Genomic DNA, 13,816 nt, shown 5'->3' with positions numbered 1-13,816 from the left:
AGACTAACGGGACCCAGTTAGATTGGCCCACAGTCTAATTAGACTAGCATTTTGTCTAATTAGACTACAATTTTGCCTAATCCAACTAACATACAATCTAATTAGACTTACCTGTCTAATTAGACTTTAAAACTGTCTAATTAGACTTCAAAAACGAGCTAATCTAACTAGATTGTATTTAGATTGATATTCTGTCTAATTAGACTTCGGATGTCTAATTAGACTAACATCGAGTTGCCTGAGAACTGAGACTCAATAATTCTTCCAGTGTCAGAATGCTTGAGTATTTTCAAGAGTTTTGATGAATAACAATCTTGATTTGTTCATTAAAGTGCGATTGATTAGAACAAACCAACACAGGGAGAAATAAAACATTTATGTAGACAAATGTAGATGACAGTTTCTATCAATAAAGTTATGCAAATTTATCAGTGAAACTTCAATTCGAAGACTTTAGCAGTATTAAAGCCATAATGTTCTTTGATGACGTATCCAGGAAGAGAGTATTCAGCAAGTTGGACTTTTGTGAATTTCGTTTTATATCTGACAATGTAAGTTTTTTTCTGTAGAAAAAAGCCTCTTTGATTGTCAACTACCTTTTCAAATAATCAGATTCCACCAATGGATGACGATCCGGATCTCCAACAAGAACTCGAGTTCCGTGTTTATCTTGGATTCTACAAACGAGGCAATGATTATTTCCAGAAAACATCGGCTTACCTTTTCAAACATTTGAAAAGAAGTTCGGCGAAATCCGAATCATAAAACATGTCACCCAGAAGAATGTATTTATTCTGGTCTTCTGAATCGTTGAAGTATTCAACAGATAAATTTCGATTTTGCTCGTCTAGAAAATTCTTGGCTGAATATTGAATCTTTGAGTCCTTTAGATTATTCAAATGGAAGTTTAGTTTTGTAGATACGAGAGCATCTGAAAGAGATTTTAGAGACGTTAAGAGATTCAGAATTCAGAATCTCACATTTATCGATATCATTAGCCAGAATCTTTGAAGCTCCAGAAACTACAGCTGCCATTGAAGCAGAACCACATCCCGCTCCAAAATCCAAAATTTTCGAATTGTGGATTAAACTTTTATTATCCAGAATATATCTAGAAAGTCCTTGTCCTCCAGGCCAATAAAATGCCCAATATGGATCAGGAAGCGGGCAAGAATCAGGAGTACTCATCCACAGAGGGCTAGCAATTGTGATGAGACGGAGATTGAATTCAGGAGTAAGACTCTCATTACTGATTATTGTATTTCGGATGATCCATTTAGATGCTGCATGTAAGCTTGGTTGAATCATTTACCTGAATTATGAGAATGTTCTAAGATTCGGAATCTAAGTGAAGTGGAAATAGTAGTTAAGATCTAGAAGAAACAAGTGGAACTGGGAAATTATTATGGAACATTCAATTCAAATCTATTCATATCAGAAAACTAAACTTCAAACTTCTAATTTATGGAAAATCGATTAGCCTTCTCTAAACTAATTTCTGGTGTATCAAAAGCTACGTCAACAACAAAAAAACAAAACGTATGTGACACCGTGGAATACAATTATTTTAACACAGGTAAGAGTTAATATAACTGTTTTTTCGAAAGAACTGAAAATCGCAACCATTCCAACCTCCAAATTTCACTGAGGCAACCTAGATTCTTCGAAAATGTATAGTTGTCCTACGGTATTAAGACAAAATATAAATTGATCTATTCCCCCCCCCCCCCCCCTGCTCATATGGATAGAAAAAGGCGTGGGTCGTAATTTTATTCCCAGGCACGACATGTATCGACAGAATTGTGTGTTCATATCGATCGGCCCATAATCCATGGGTACATCGAAAAAGGGTAGATTTATAAAAATTTTATCATAGGGTACAGTGAATCTTAGGGTACATCGAGAAGCTATGATCATTGGGTACATCCATAGGGTTATCATAGGGTACATCGAGTAGTCAGAACTTTTATAACTTTTTAGAAAACTAAGAGTTTTCATTAATTTTTGAGAAAAACTTTACAGGTGGAGTTCAAGGAACATATTACTGTTGTTTTCAGAGGGATTACATAATAAGATTTAGCATTTAAGAATATGCTAGAAACAATTGTAGAAACTCCAATATGATCATCTCGATTGTTGGAATAATTTATAGGTATATCACCCTTCTAAAAAGAGCAGTAATATGTTCCTTGAACCCCATCTGTAAAGCTTTTCTCAAAATTTAATGAAAACTCTGAGAAATCTAAATTTTATGAAAATTTTGACTCGATGTACCCTATGATAACCCTATGGATGTACCCAATGATCATAGCTCCTCGATGTACCCTTCGATTCAATGTACCCTATGATCACGACGTACCCTTTTTCTATGTATCCTTGGATTATTGGCCGTCGTCACTACCTTCCTGCCGTTCCATAATATCAAAATCAGCTTGAAATTGTTGCTCTCCTGTGTTTCATTTTTGAATTATCAATTACTCATATCTATTGCTCAAGACTTTCATAGTAAAAAAAATGAATTGAGATATTAATCCTAATCTTTTTCGAACAATTGGCTTTGCAGTAGGCTGGGATGTCGGAATTCTCTCTCCTTAGTTGAGGTTTCTCCTGCAGTCAGAAGATGAATGATTGAATTGTTTCGAACAATCATGGAACATGGAAAACTTCGATCGGATTATATTCAGAGCTTAATTTCTGGAACGTTTCGTTCAAATTTGTTTTGAATTAGTTATCTCAAATCATATTTGAACTAGTACCTATAGACCATCCTCTGGTTGATTCAGTTTTTTATTACTTGTGTTGGAACTTACTGATTTTTCGATAACCTCTTAGATCTCACATGTTCATAACATACAATATTTGATTTTATTAACGAATATTTTAAAATATTTTGTTTTTTTTACTGTTTCAAACAATGATGGAACTTCTTGCTTGACATTTTGTTCAACGAATTTTTATAAAATTGAAGTCATTCATTAAATGACAAATAACAACTTTAACAACATCTTTAGTCGAAGAGTCCGAAGCCCATATCGTCATCGGATTCCTCCTTTGGCTCCTCCTTCTTCTTCTCTTCGGCTGAAATTATTTGACCAATTAGATTCTGTGTTTTTCCTGAAAACTAAATGTTACCTTTTGGTGCGGCAGCTCCTCCGGCTGGAGCAGCAGCGGCTGGGGCAGATCCGCCTGATGGGACCGAGCTGAGCTTGACCTTTCCTTCGGCGATAACCTCAGCAATGGTCTTTCCCTTGAGGGCGTTGACAACTGAGTTGGCGTTCTCCATGTCACAGTCAAGACCTCCGGCCTCTGGAAATTCATGATTATGGTTGTACCAAAATCAATTGTGACTTTGAATTAAGCAATCAGTTTCGATCTGTTTTGTATTTGATGTCTGAGTACCAAATGGAATGCTTGTCAACCGAAACAAATCTAAAAGTTAATAAAAAGAATTACTTACCGAGGACCTTGAGGACATCTTGGGCTGATGGGGAGGCGTTTCCACCGAGAGTAGCGAGGAGATAAGCTCCCAAGTACTTCATGCTGAAAATATAAATAGTTGTTGGAAGAAAACATTGAGAATTCAAAGAGAAAGACTATTTTAGAAGGAAGTTCAGACAAATTCAATAAATAGAGAAACATCCTGGAGGTCAATACACAAGATTAGTACAAAATGAATATTATCAGATTTGTATTTTCTAAAAAAGATCCAGCCTATTGATTGAACTTCATTCTACCAAAGAACATGTGAACGCATTCTCAAAAACCACGTCAAATCCAAATCCTTCAGTATTTAGGTCCTTAATGTCATACATTTCAATTACGTGTTAGAAATTATAAATATTTTCAAATTTAAAAACTTAAAATTGTCAAATTTCAGGCAAAACCGTGAAAAAAAAGCGAAAAATTTAGGATTTCCATCATTTTCTCAATGCAATGAGAGAGTTTAGACACGAAAGTCTAGACGGGAAACGGAGAGAACTACGGTAACACTCGTTTGCACTGTGTGTTGAGAGACAAATGATATGTGTTGGAGAGATAGAAGTTGAGAGATGAAAACCGGAATATCGTTGTTCGATAGAGATAACTTGAGGGGTTTTAGTTTCAGATCAAAAGTTTTACAAATCTGAAAATGCTGATCAATTTCAAATAATTGTTGACTGAGTTGTTTTCTATCAGGGTTCTTTTGATACATGGAGTTTTTCAAAACTATCCATGTGACGCAATGAGAACTTTCAGAGTTCTGCATCTTTCCTAACATTTAATAGAGTTTTTCGATAGTTTCTTGCGTTTTATAATTGTTCGACCAGCCATCTACATTCTCTTGTTTCGTTTCGTTTCCCATAGTTTTTTCTCACTCTTTTCACAGATACTTCAAGATGAACGACGTCTTCAGAATCTCAGGATTCAGATTCAGTTTCCGATTCTGGATCTAATCTTCCCATTTCAGTTCTTTCTTTAAATCTACACTTTTCAGATTGGAACAGTTATCTTATTATTTCCTGTTGTTATGTTCACCCAAATGATCATCAGTTGTTTATGCACTTTTATTTTCTTCATTTCTCTTCATTTTATCAAATAAACTATGTTTACCACTTGAAACAACACTCTACAAACGCTAAACCCGGTTGACAAGAAGAATAAAAAAGAGGAGTACGGTAGAGGAGTCTGCAAACACGGTCTGTGTGGCATTGAATACTCAGCCGGTCAGAGTGGTTCGATAGAGCGCACTTTCTGTTTCTGGCAAGTGAGTAATCGGCCAGACTCAATCCGACCGCTACGCGGAGGGGCGCGTCGCGGTTGCATTACGACTGTGAACGTCCGCCGTTCTTTTGGAACCGTCGAAACTCCTTGACGTGGATTACGTCATCGTTCCGCCTTCTGACTTTCAGATTTCATAACTTCAACTATTTTAGACACGCCTACTTATTTGTCAACGACTACTTCGGTTTTCTACACCTAAGCTCCGCCCACTTATCGATTTTCAGTGCACTTTACATCCCACCGTATTCAAATTAGACGCGTTGGTTATCGTGGTTTTTGATGGTTTTTAGTCAAAGCTAGACAGGAACTATCAGATCATTCAAAAATTTGGAATATTTTCCTCCTGGGAAACCTTTTTTCACACCATAAACGGTGTCTGAACTCTCAGTTTTTTCGTAGGCCGTACCACTTCTCATACCATATGTTTGGTCTCGTTCTCTTCTTTTCTATCATATTTCTTTCTGAATTCTTTAACTATGTATGGTTCATACTAGATCCTCAACATTGCTCTGAAATTTTGAGTATTTTCAGAAAATTTCAGAAAAAATAGTTGGCGCTGAATGGTCGTGTCGGTCGATGCGGGGAGCAGCGTCTGCCTCAGCACTTACTACTTCTGCGGCTTCCTCAACGTGGTCAACCATTCCGCATTCACGTACTCCCCCGCTCCAGTCTAGTGAGTTTTCTTAAAAACTTAAAATTTTAATTAATTATCTGAAATCTTATAAAAAGTTTATCTCTCTGGAATTATATCATATGGTGCATCGACATCAATTCATCGATGTCTGTTTTCTCTATACTGAAAATATAGAATGCGATGACTGATGTTTCAGAAAATTTGAAATCTGGAATTTATGAGTTAGTTTTTCTTAAAAATTCACTTATTATGATCCTGCTTGATTTTATTCAACAATATCTACGGCCTCCGGTTTGGAACCTCTGAATTTAATCAATTTTTCGAGGATCGGACCTTGTTCCATACAAAAATCGATAATTACATTTTTCTGATCCGGGCAAGTAGCCGTCCGTGAATGATTTGAATGAACTCAACTGAGTGTAAACCTGTAAAATTGTTGAAATCTAATCAGATTGAGCTTTGTTAAATCATTCATTACACCAGAAAACGTTGCTCATCCAACGAAACACATTGGTCGGATCATTTCCGTTCAGATGTTATAGTTGACTCTAAGGTTGCTTACAGTAGCACAGACAACGATGAACTACTTCTATTTTAGCACATCTACTCGTCCTTCTTCTCCCTTTTCTTTTTTAAATCATAATCAGCTCAACATTTTCCAATTTTCAGACATCGAGAAGGTGGGAGACATAGTGCGACCGTCGTCCGCGACCGCACTTCTCTCATCTCTATCGACCTCTTCATCAGGGATCGGTGAGTCATTGAGGAGTCCAAGTGCTGAACTTTCAATGACTTCAGAAGCGGGAACGTCGTGTGCAAGTACTCCAACCACGACGAATACCTTTCCACCTCTGATTGAAGATTCATCGATTGAGGACGAAACTATTGGAGACGAGGACGTCGAAACAGCTGAAAAACTGGTGAAGAGTTCGATTGTGGTCCCATCGCCGACGGACACAGTGTCACGTGTCACGCCGGCGATAATCAATGACCCAGATGGAAGTGGGAAGACGATTGAAGAGGAGGAGAAAGAGCAGAAAGAGGAAAAAGAAGAAAAAGAAGATGATCGAATGAGTGTTGGTAAGTTATTTTGAGATTCATTTTCTCAAAAAATAGTCAGTTTTTGATGAATGAGAATCAATCAAGTGCAACATGATAGACCCTCTCGGAAGTGAACTGTTCCCTAGCCAATATAAGAGATCATTACACTTTTCTTTGGCCCAATCCTTGGATATGTCCGAAGTCTAGTCTGAAAAGAGTCCTGAGGTCCCAAAATACTATACACCCACCTAGTGTGGTTGTTCATTACATTTTAAAGAATCACTGAAAAAATGCACATCAAGGGGTCATATTTGGACCTTTGTGACATCATAACTAGAGACCGCAACATTTTTTTCAAACTCATTTTTTCATAAAAATTCCCATCCAGGCCTGTTCTTCAGGTAAATGGAAGTACATTCCCAAATTTTTTTCCGAAAATATTCACACTCTCCGAAGTTACAGGACCTTTTAGTCAGCCATGGTTTCTACTGAATTCTCTTGGGGAATTCTTTCGTTTTCCTGACCACGCAAAAAATATGTTCTATTTTCACGTTCAGTCAGTCAAATTTTTGCAAAATTTGGGAAAGTTCGAACCAGAAACTGTTTGATTAAAAACCCAGCGTGTTATCCACTGAACTAAACGAACACAAATGTGACGCTGATAATAGGAAAATATATTTTTGACGTGATTTTTTAAAATTCAAGAGAATTTTTTGAATGATATTCAGCATATTTCGAGATAAAACATCAAATATCTAAAATTCGACAGCACGAAATTTTTTGTTTCCAAGTGGATCTAGATCGAAATTTTGCGTAGAATCTGAATCCGTCAAGAAATGATCCGTGTTTGACCTCCTTTAACCTAAACTGTCGGGAAAACTGATTTTCTTTCTGAGTCTGTTGTCTTCCGACACAGAGGAAACTACATTTTACGAATCAATGAGCTTCAAAATTTTGGCCCCAGGTACCTGAAGAGATGTCCAAAAAGAATATGTCAGAAAGTAGATATGTTATCACAGAAAGTTTTTTGATGTGATGCCTCGCAGTTCAGCTGGCTCCCAAATAAATTCGACAGCACGAAAATCGAATTTTCTTTCAAAACCTATTAGAGTATGTCCAGAACTATTAGAAACTGTCAAAAAATGATGCGTGTTCGACCTAGAACATCCTAAACGTGACATTTTTCTGAAAAAAGCCAAAAGTTTCTTCAGTTTTCTGAGAAAACTAAACATTTGGGTGAAACGAAAGTATGTTCATTGAATTCTACGTACTCGTTTACATAGGGGTAAATAGTTTTCATTCTGTTTTAGTGTTCTGGGCTCGCAGGACAGTCCGTCAAACATTTCAATGAGCTCCCCATGACGGCCCAAGAGAAGAAAATGAATAACTCCGCCCACGTTCATTGCGGTCCCTAATCATAACTCATTTTCAGACTAGGTTTGGATCTAGATCCCATAAATTGTTATTTTCGTCTGAAATTTTGTGTCTTTATAATATTATCGGTTGCGAACACTTGCCAGGGAATGTTGAAAGCGCATCTAATTTTGTTCGAAATTTTGCGGAATGGTCTCGTTGTTGAAAAATCAAATGTCGTGTTTTTGAGCTTGCAAGTCTGAAAAGAACCGCAAAGAACACTTTCCGTTTCGACCATTTTGAACAAATTAGATGCGCCTTTAACACCTTTATTTTCTCCCTATCCTATAACTAACATGTTACATTTGGATTACTGTAGTTAAAGAAAAAGTTGAGAAAATATTATTTTTCCCAGTGACTCTACAGTAATCCTACAGTAACCCAACCGAACTTGAATATTTTTGGATGAGAGAAAAGAGACAAGATTTTTTGTACGAAGAAATGAGCGAAGGAAACTGGAAAAATAGAGCAAGTAACAGACATGTACCGACATTTTGACCTTTTCAGAAGGTAGATCAAAAAGAGATCACTCGATAATTCCTGTCCGATGAGACTGAACACGTTGAAAATCAATTCTTTACTTTTTTGCAACCTTTTTTCATTAAACTCTTCGTTATATTAACAGACAGACACTTATATCAATCAACCAATTTGATACCGTATCCCTGTCTCTTCCCTCTTTTCTTTCTCACTAAATAAACTTGCAACTCATTTTGAACTACTGGATTTCTCTCCTTTCTCCCTAAAAAGATTCAACCCGATCTAACAGATCCACTATCTTCCATCTCACCCCATCGAACCCGTCTTGGCCAGTTCTCTGTATTTTCTCTGCGCCTCTTTTCTATTTTTTCTCCCTTCTCAATTGACGAAAGGAGATGTTCCGTGGTGGGGGGTCGAGTGTTGCAATTTCGCTCTCTTGATAATTCAAATATTTCTATCTGCACTTCTTATCTACACACCCTCATCGTTTTCTGATTTACAGAAGTGGAATCCTCAACGGCGGAAGAAAAGGGGATTCCAGAACCGGAAGAGGTTCCGAAACCTGAAGATCCTGACTATTCAACTCTTTCTCAGCCTGGACCTTCGAAGGAATCGGAACCCCTGGAACCTGGTAAGTATTTTAATTCAATTTTGAATTTTTCCAGTAGAGATTTCAAAAAGTGCGGTCAGAAATGTTAGTAGATTGAATTGTGAGTCATGGCCGTGGGTTAGTTCTGCGGGTAGTCTGCGGTCACAGGGACCGGACAACTTTAAAATTTCACATGGCTCTGGTCAGATATGTTCTGAAAAATAGCAGCTGATGTTATTCCATTCACAAACTGTTCTTTTTCAGAAGAACCCTCCCCTGCCGTCGACGAGCCTAGTATAGTGGAGAACAGCCCAACGCAAGACGGCGTGCTGCCGAGCACATCGTCAGGAGCACCCGGTGAACTTGCCCCCTCTCCCGCCGAAATGACATCATCGTCGTCATCAAGGAATCCATTACGAAAACTTCGATACTCCCTCCGATTACCAGCAAAAGCTGCATTACGATTAAAAAGGATAGCAAGCTTTCAGCCGGGATCATTGAGAAGAATAGGATTAAGTGCATTGAAAATATCAGAAGGAGGAGAATTAGTTCGATTAGCTGATGGACCACCACCAAGTATTCCGGTGGCACCAGAGGTCACAGTTGAATCAAGAAGTCCTTGTATTCGACCAAGATCTCAAGATCATCCAAGGGAATTGATATCTTTGAGTCATCAACTTCCAATGATACCTCCACAACAACCACCTCCTCCACAAGTTCCTCCTCATATGTTACCTCCACCTGTAATGCATCAAGCACATCCTGGACATCCTGGACATCCGATGGGTCAGCTAGCTCAACAATTACTCCCTCCTCATCATCCTGGTGCTGCAAATCAAGGATTCAAAATTATAAAACAAGAACCTTCCTCTCAATATACTCCACAACCACAGCAACATCCTCAACAGCAACATCCGATGCATCAGCAACAACAACAGATTCCACCTGGACAATATCCGCCCGGAATCCAACAGCATCCACATCAAATGCATTCTGGAATGCGTCAGATGACGGCAGAAGAATTTGCACAGTTGAGAGGAGCTCAGCAGATCAAACAAGAGATGTCCAACTCCAGTGGTCACCCAACACCGATTCCAGGAACACCGCAACCCCAACAAATGACACCTCAACCGAGTCAGATGGTTGGTCCAACGGGAGTACCTCAACAAGGTCCACCAACTGGAGGTCTTCCACAACAACAGCAACAACCACAACCACCACAACTTGGACATCCACCAATGAATCTACAACAACAGAGGATACAACAACAGCCACCAACTGCATCAAATAGTCCACTCCTTATTAGTATGCTGTCAAATCCAAATCAACAGGTCCCGCAACCAGGAACATTTGGATCAGGTCATCCACTCAATATGCAACAAATTGCTCAAATTCAACAACAATCGCAGCAACAACAGCAACAACAACAACATGCTGCTCAGCAACAACAGGTAATTATTAGAAACTAGTAATTATCGGATATAATAAACTTCTGAGTTTCAGTTCCAGCAACGGATGATGCAACAGCAGCAACAGCAAGCGATGCTCCAACAACAACAACAACAACAACAGCAACAACAACTGCAACAACAACAACAACAACAACAGCAACAACAAGGCCAACCACCACCTACAACTCCAGTTCCAGGGCAAGGAGGACCCCCTCAAGGATACTTCCCAGGACAACCAGGACCCCCACCAGGAACACCTGGAAGGCCGATACCTCCTCCGTTCGGAATGGGTCAACCACAAATGTTCCATGGACCACAAGGACAAATGATTCAGAGGATACCTTCATATCCTGGAAACGCAGGTCCGGGTCAACAATTTCGGGTACCTCCTCAACAAGGACCACCTCAACAAGTTGGACAAGATGCAGTTATCGCAGAACCACCGAAAAAGAAGAAGAGACCAACGAAGAAACAAAAAGAAGCGGCGGCTGCTGCTGCATTGGCGGAACAACAGCAACAACAGCAGCAACAAATGCAAGCTTACTACGGACAACAGCAACAACAACAACAGGAAAGAATGCAAATGATGCAGCAACAACAGCAACAACAGGGACAAATGATTCAACAATATCCAGGACAACAGGGATATCCAGGGATGTCTCAAGGAGCATTTCCACCGGGTTATCATCCAGGAGGACCTCCACCGACACCGCAACAACAACAAATGTGGCATCAGCATCAGCAACAACAGGTATGTTTTCTTTATTAGACGGGATCTAGGTAGGAAAATTTAGCCGAGCTTAATCAAAACAAGAATTCTGAATATCATAAACCTATTAACTAAAAATGCAAAAAAACAAATTCGGCCTGACATTCTATTTTAGCTGGAATAGGGTTTATGTCAAAAACAAAATAGTTGTTGATGTGTTTCAGATGCAGCAACAAAGAATGGCAATGTTCCAGCAACAACAACAACAACAGCAAGCACAAGGTCAAGGACCACAACCAGGTGGCCCACCACAACAACCAATGGGTCAATGGCCTCCACAACAACGACAGCTTCCTGTTCCATATCCTTCCGGTACAAATCAAATGCCAGTGGATCCAAATCAGCCGCCACCCCAACAACCTCAACAACATACTTCAAATCAGGGGCCACCTGTTCCAGTATCCATGCAACATCGGTTATCTGGAGAGTTCGCACCTCCACCTGGAGCATCAGGAGAAGGACAGAATCAGCCACAACAACATACGCCTGGTCAATTCACCCCGAATCAACAAGGAGGATTCCAAAGAAGTGACTCGTCTGCAAGTGTTTACTCTGGCAGTCAGACACCCTTCGGACCGCAAGGACCTCATTCTGGATCTCAACAAGGACCATCACAACCAGGTCCATCTGCCCCACCTCCAGGACAACATAGTGGTCAGCCTAGCTCTTCGAATGATATTGGAGAAAAGGCAATTGTGGATCAGTTATTGAATTGCTCAGAGCCATGTAAGTCCTCTTTCAGAATATCACATTTAATAAGTTCAATTTTTAGTGGCCGATCTCGGAGATCTTGCAGAACTCGGAGATTTGGAAATCGAGCCAATGATTAACGATCTACAAGATGGGCAGACTCCAAGTACTTCAAATGGAGAAAACACGGAGAGAAATGATCGATTAGATGCATCTATAAGTGAAATTGTTGATCAAGTTGCCCGTTCTGGACGTGCTCGTGCAAACAGTGCTGAATTGGCAGCTGTCGTTGATCCACGTGGAAATCATTCAATCAATTCTCAATTGCCAGCTGCAAGTCCTGGAGGAAGTATGTATAAATATTCGGGACTTGTCAGTTGTATCGAATTTCAGCTAAATCCAAAGTTTTTTAGTTCAAATTGAATACTTCTGTCAAGTCCCATTTGTTTTATTTTGATTTTAGAGCACAAACTGACTTTTAACCCTTATAGCTCCCTGCATTTCAGGAAATTTGTCACATGAACATAACATGAGAGCTCATGCATTTCACGGAGCAAATCGGATGGAACCTAATGGAATGCCTTCTGGTGCAATGAGAATGGTCAATGGACATGAGACAAAGGTATCGCATTTTGTTTCGGTTACATTAATTTTCTAATTATTTTTTTTTCAATTTTCAGCCGAAATTCCAAAACGGTGCTCGACGGCAGCCATCGCAACAACACGTTCAACCATCAGCACTCGGATTGATGCAACAACAAATGATGAAAGGAGAGGATGAGACGAACGATGCTAAAATTGCGGAATTTGCCAAGACGATTAGTGAAAAGGACAAAAAGATCAAAGCAGCTGCTGAAAGTAAAACGAAGGTGAGCCTTGAAAGGATTTCTAGTTTTGATCTGACACTTGGAAAATTCTAACCAGAATGTCCTTGCTCTTTTGTCTATCTACAGTACGATTCTCTAACTGTTTTTTGTTCAATATACTAACTCAAAATCCATAACCGAAATCAATTTCAGTTACAGGCGAAAGCAACTCGAAAACCACGAACAAACAAGAAGGTTGCAAACGCAGCGAATGCTGGAACACCCGGAATGGCTCCACTTCCACAACAAATGTCACTTCAACATCAAATGCAACAACAACATCCGAATGCACAAATGATGATGCAAGGACATCCAGGACAACATCCAGGTCATATGCAGATGCATCCACAAATGCATATGCAAATGCAAATGCATCCACAACAACAGCAACAACAACACCCACAACAACACCCACAACAGCATCCACAACTTCATCAACAACAACAGCATCATGAAGAAATGATGATGCAACATCATCATCAACAGCAACAACAACAGCATCTTCATCAAATGCCACTTCATCATTTGCCTCAACATCCAAATCATGTACTATCCCAACAACAACAACAGCCCCTTCCCGCCCCTCCACCTGTTTCAACTCCTCTTCAACAACCCCAGTCACAATCTCAGGCATAAAAGTTTTTTCTGAAAGTTTTTAAGTGATCAGATGCTGACTTTTGAAAGATTCACTCTCAAATTTTCAAGAAACTTTCCCCAAATCACTTTGCTCAGTTTGCTCAAAATGTCTTTGTAACCCTCTCGTCCGGTGCTTCTTTTTGGTTTTCCAATTCATCTTTCATTTTCATTTAATCTCTATTTTTGTCTGCATCTCTATATCCTCTCTTTTGTCTCTAGTCTCTCACAAAAAACTGTCTACTTGGTCTAAAAAAGTGCTAAATTCTCGGAAACTTCCTGTCGAAATACTGTGTGTTTGTGTAAATTGTCTTTTGTCTTCTGTTCTCCTCATTACCGGTTCTCATTTTGAACTCGTTTCCCCCCATTCAAATATTCTCTGTGTTTACATTTATATTTGTATTATTCATTTCTCTTTCTCCTTCTCAGCTCAAAATCTCTAATTCTTCTTTGTATCTTCCCTTCTCTAAATCATTTTTGTGTCCTCCC

General features: G+C 39.2%; 3 protein-coding genes across 3 annotated transcripts; 1 reads left to right on the top strand and 2 right to left on the bottom strand.

Moving 5' to 3' along the window:
• Positions 1-428: 428 nt before the first annotated feature.
• Positions 429-1,308, bottom strand: GCK72_001879 (uncharacterized protein; the record flags this gene model as incomplete). Its single annotated transcript, XM_003114845.2, has 4 exons — positions 429-543; positions 597-677; positions 721-931; positions 981-1,308. The coding sequence occupies 4 exons, from the start codon at positions 1,306-1,308 to the stop codon at positions 429-431; spliced, it is 735 nt and encodes a 244-aa protein (XP_003114893.2).
• A 1,699-nt stretch (positions 1,309-3,007) lies between these two features.
• GCK72_001878 (uncharacterized protein) lies at positions 3,008-3,539 on the bottom strand (the record flags this gene model as incomplete). Its single annotated transcript, XM_003114999.2, has 3 exons — positions 3,008-3,078; positions 3,133-3,306; positions 3,458-3,539. The coding sequence occupies 3 exons, from the start codon at positions 3,537-3,539 to the stop codon at positions 3,008-3,010; spliced, it is 327 nt and encodes a 108-aa protein (XP_003115047.1).
• A 1,798-nt stretch (positions 3,540-5,337) lies between these two features.
• On the top strand, positions 5,338-13,330 carry GCK72_001877 (uncharacterized protein; the record flags this gene model as incomplete). The annotated part of the gene is made up of 11 exons (XM_053723160.1): positions 5,338-5,434; positions 6,065-6,148; positions 6,194-6,475; positions 8,832-8,960; positions 9,183-10,369; positions 10,422-11,120; positions 11,303-11,864; positions 11,911-12,177; positions 12,335-12,450; positions 12,509-12,697; positions 12,848-13,330. The coding sequence occupies 11 exons, from the start codon at positions 5,338-5,340 to the stop codon at positions 13,328-13,330; spliced, it is 4,095 nt and encodes a 1,364-aa protein (XP_053591805.1).
• Between the last annotated feature and the right edge of the window lie 486 nt (positions 13,331-13,816).

The sequence above is a fragment of the Caenorhabditis remanei genome, chromosome I (genome assembly GCF_010183535.1).
Source record: "Caenorhabditis remanei strain PX506 chromosome I, whole genome shotgun sequence".
In the NCBI taxonomy this organism is placed as follows: Eukaryota; Metazoa; Nematoda; class Chromadorea; order Rhabditida; family Rhabditidae; genus Caenorhabditis; species Caenorhabditis remanei.
This window is presented reverse-complemented; position numbering and strand designations above follow the sequence as displayed.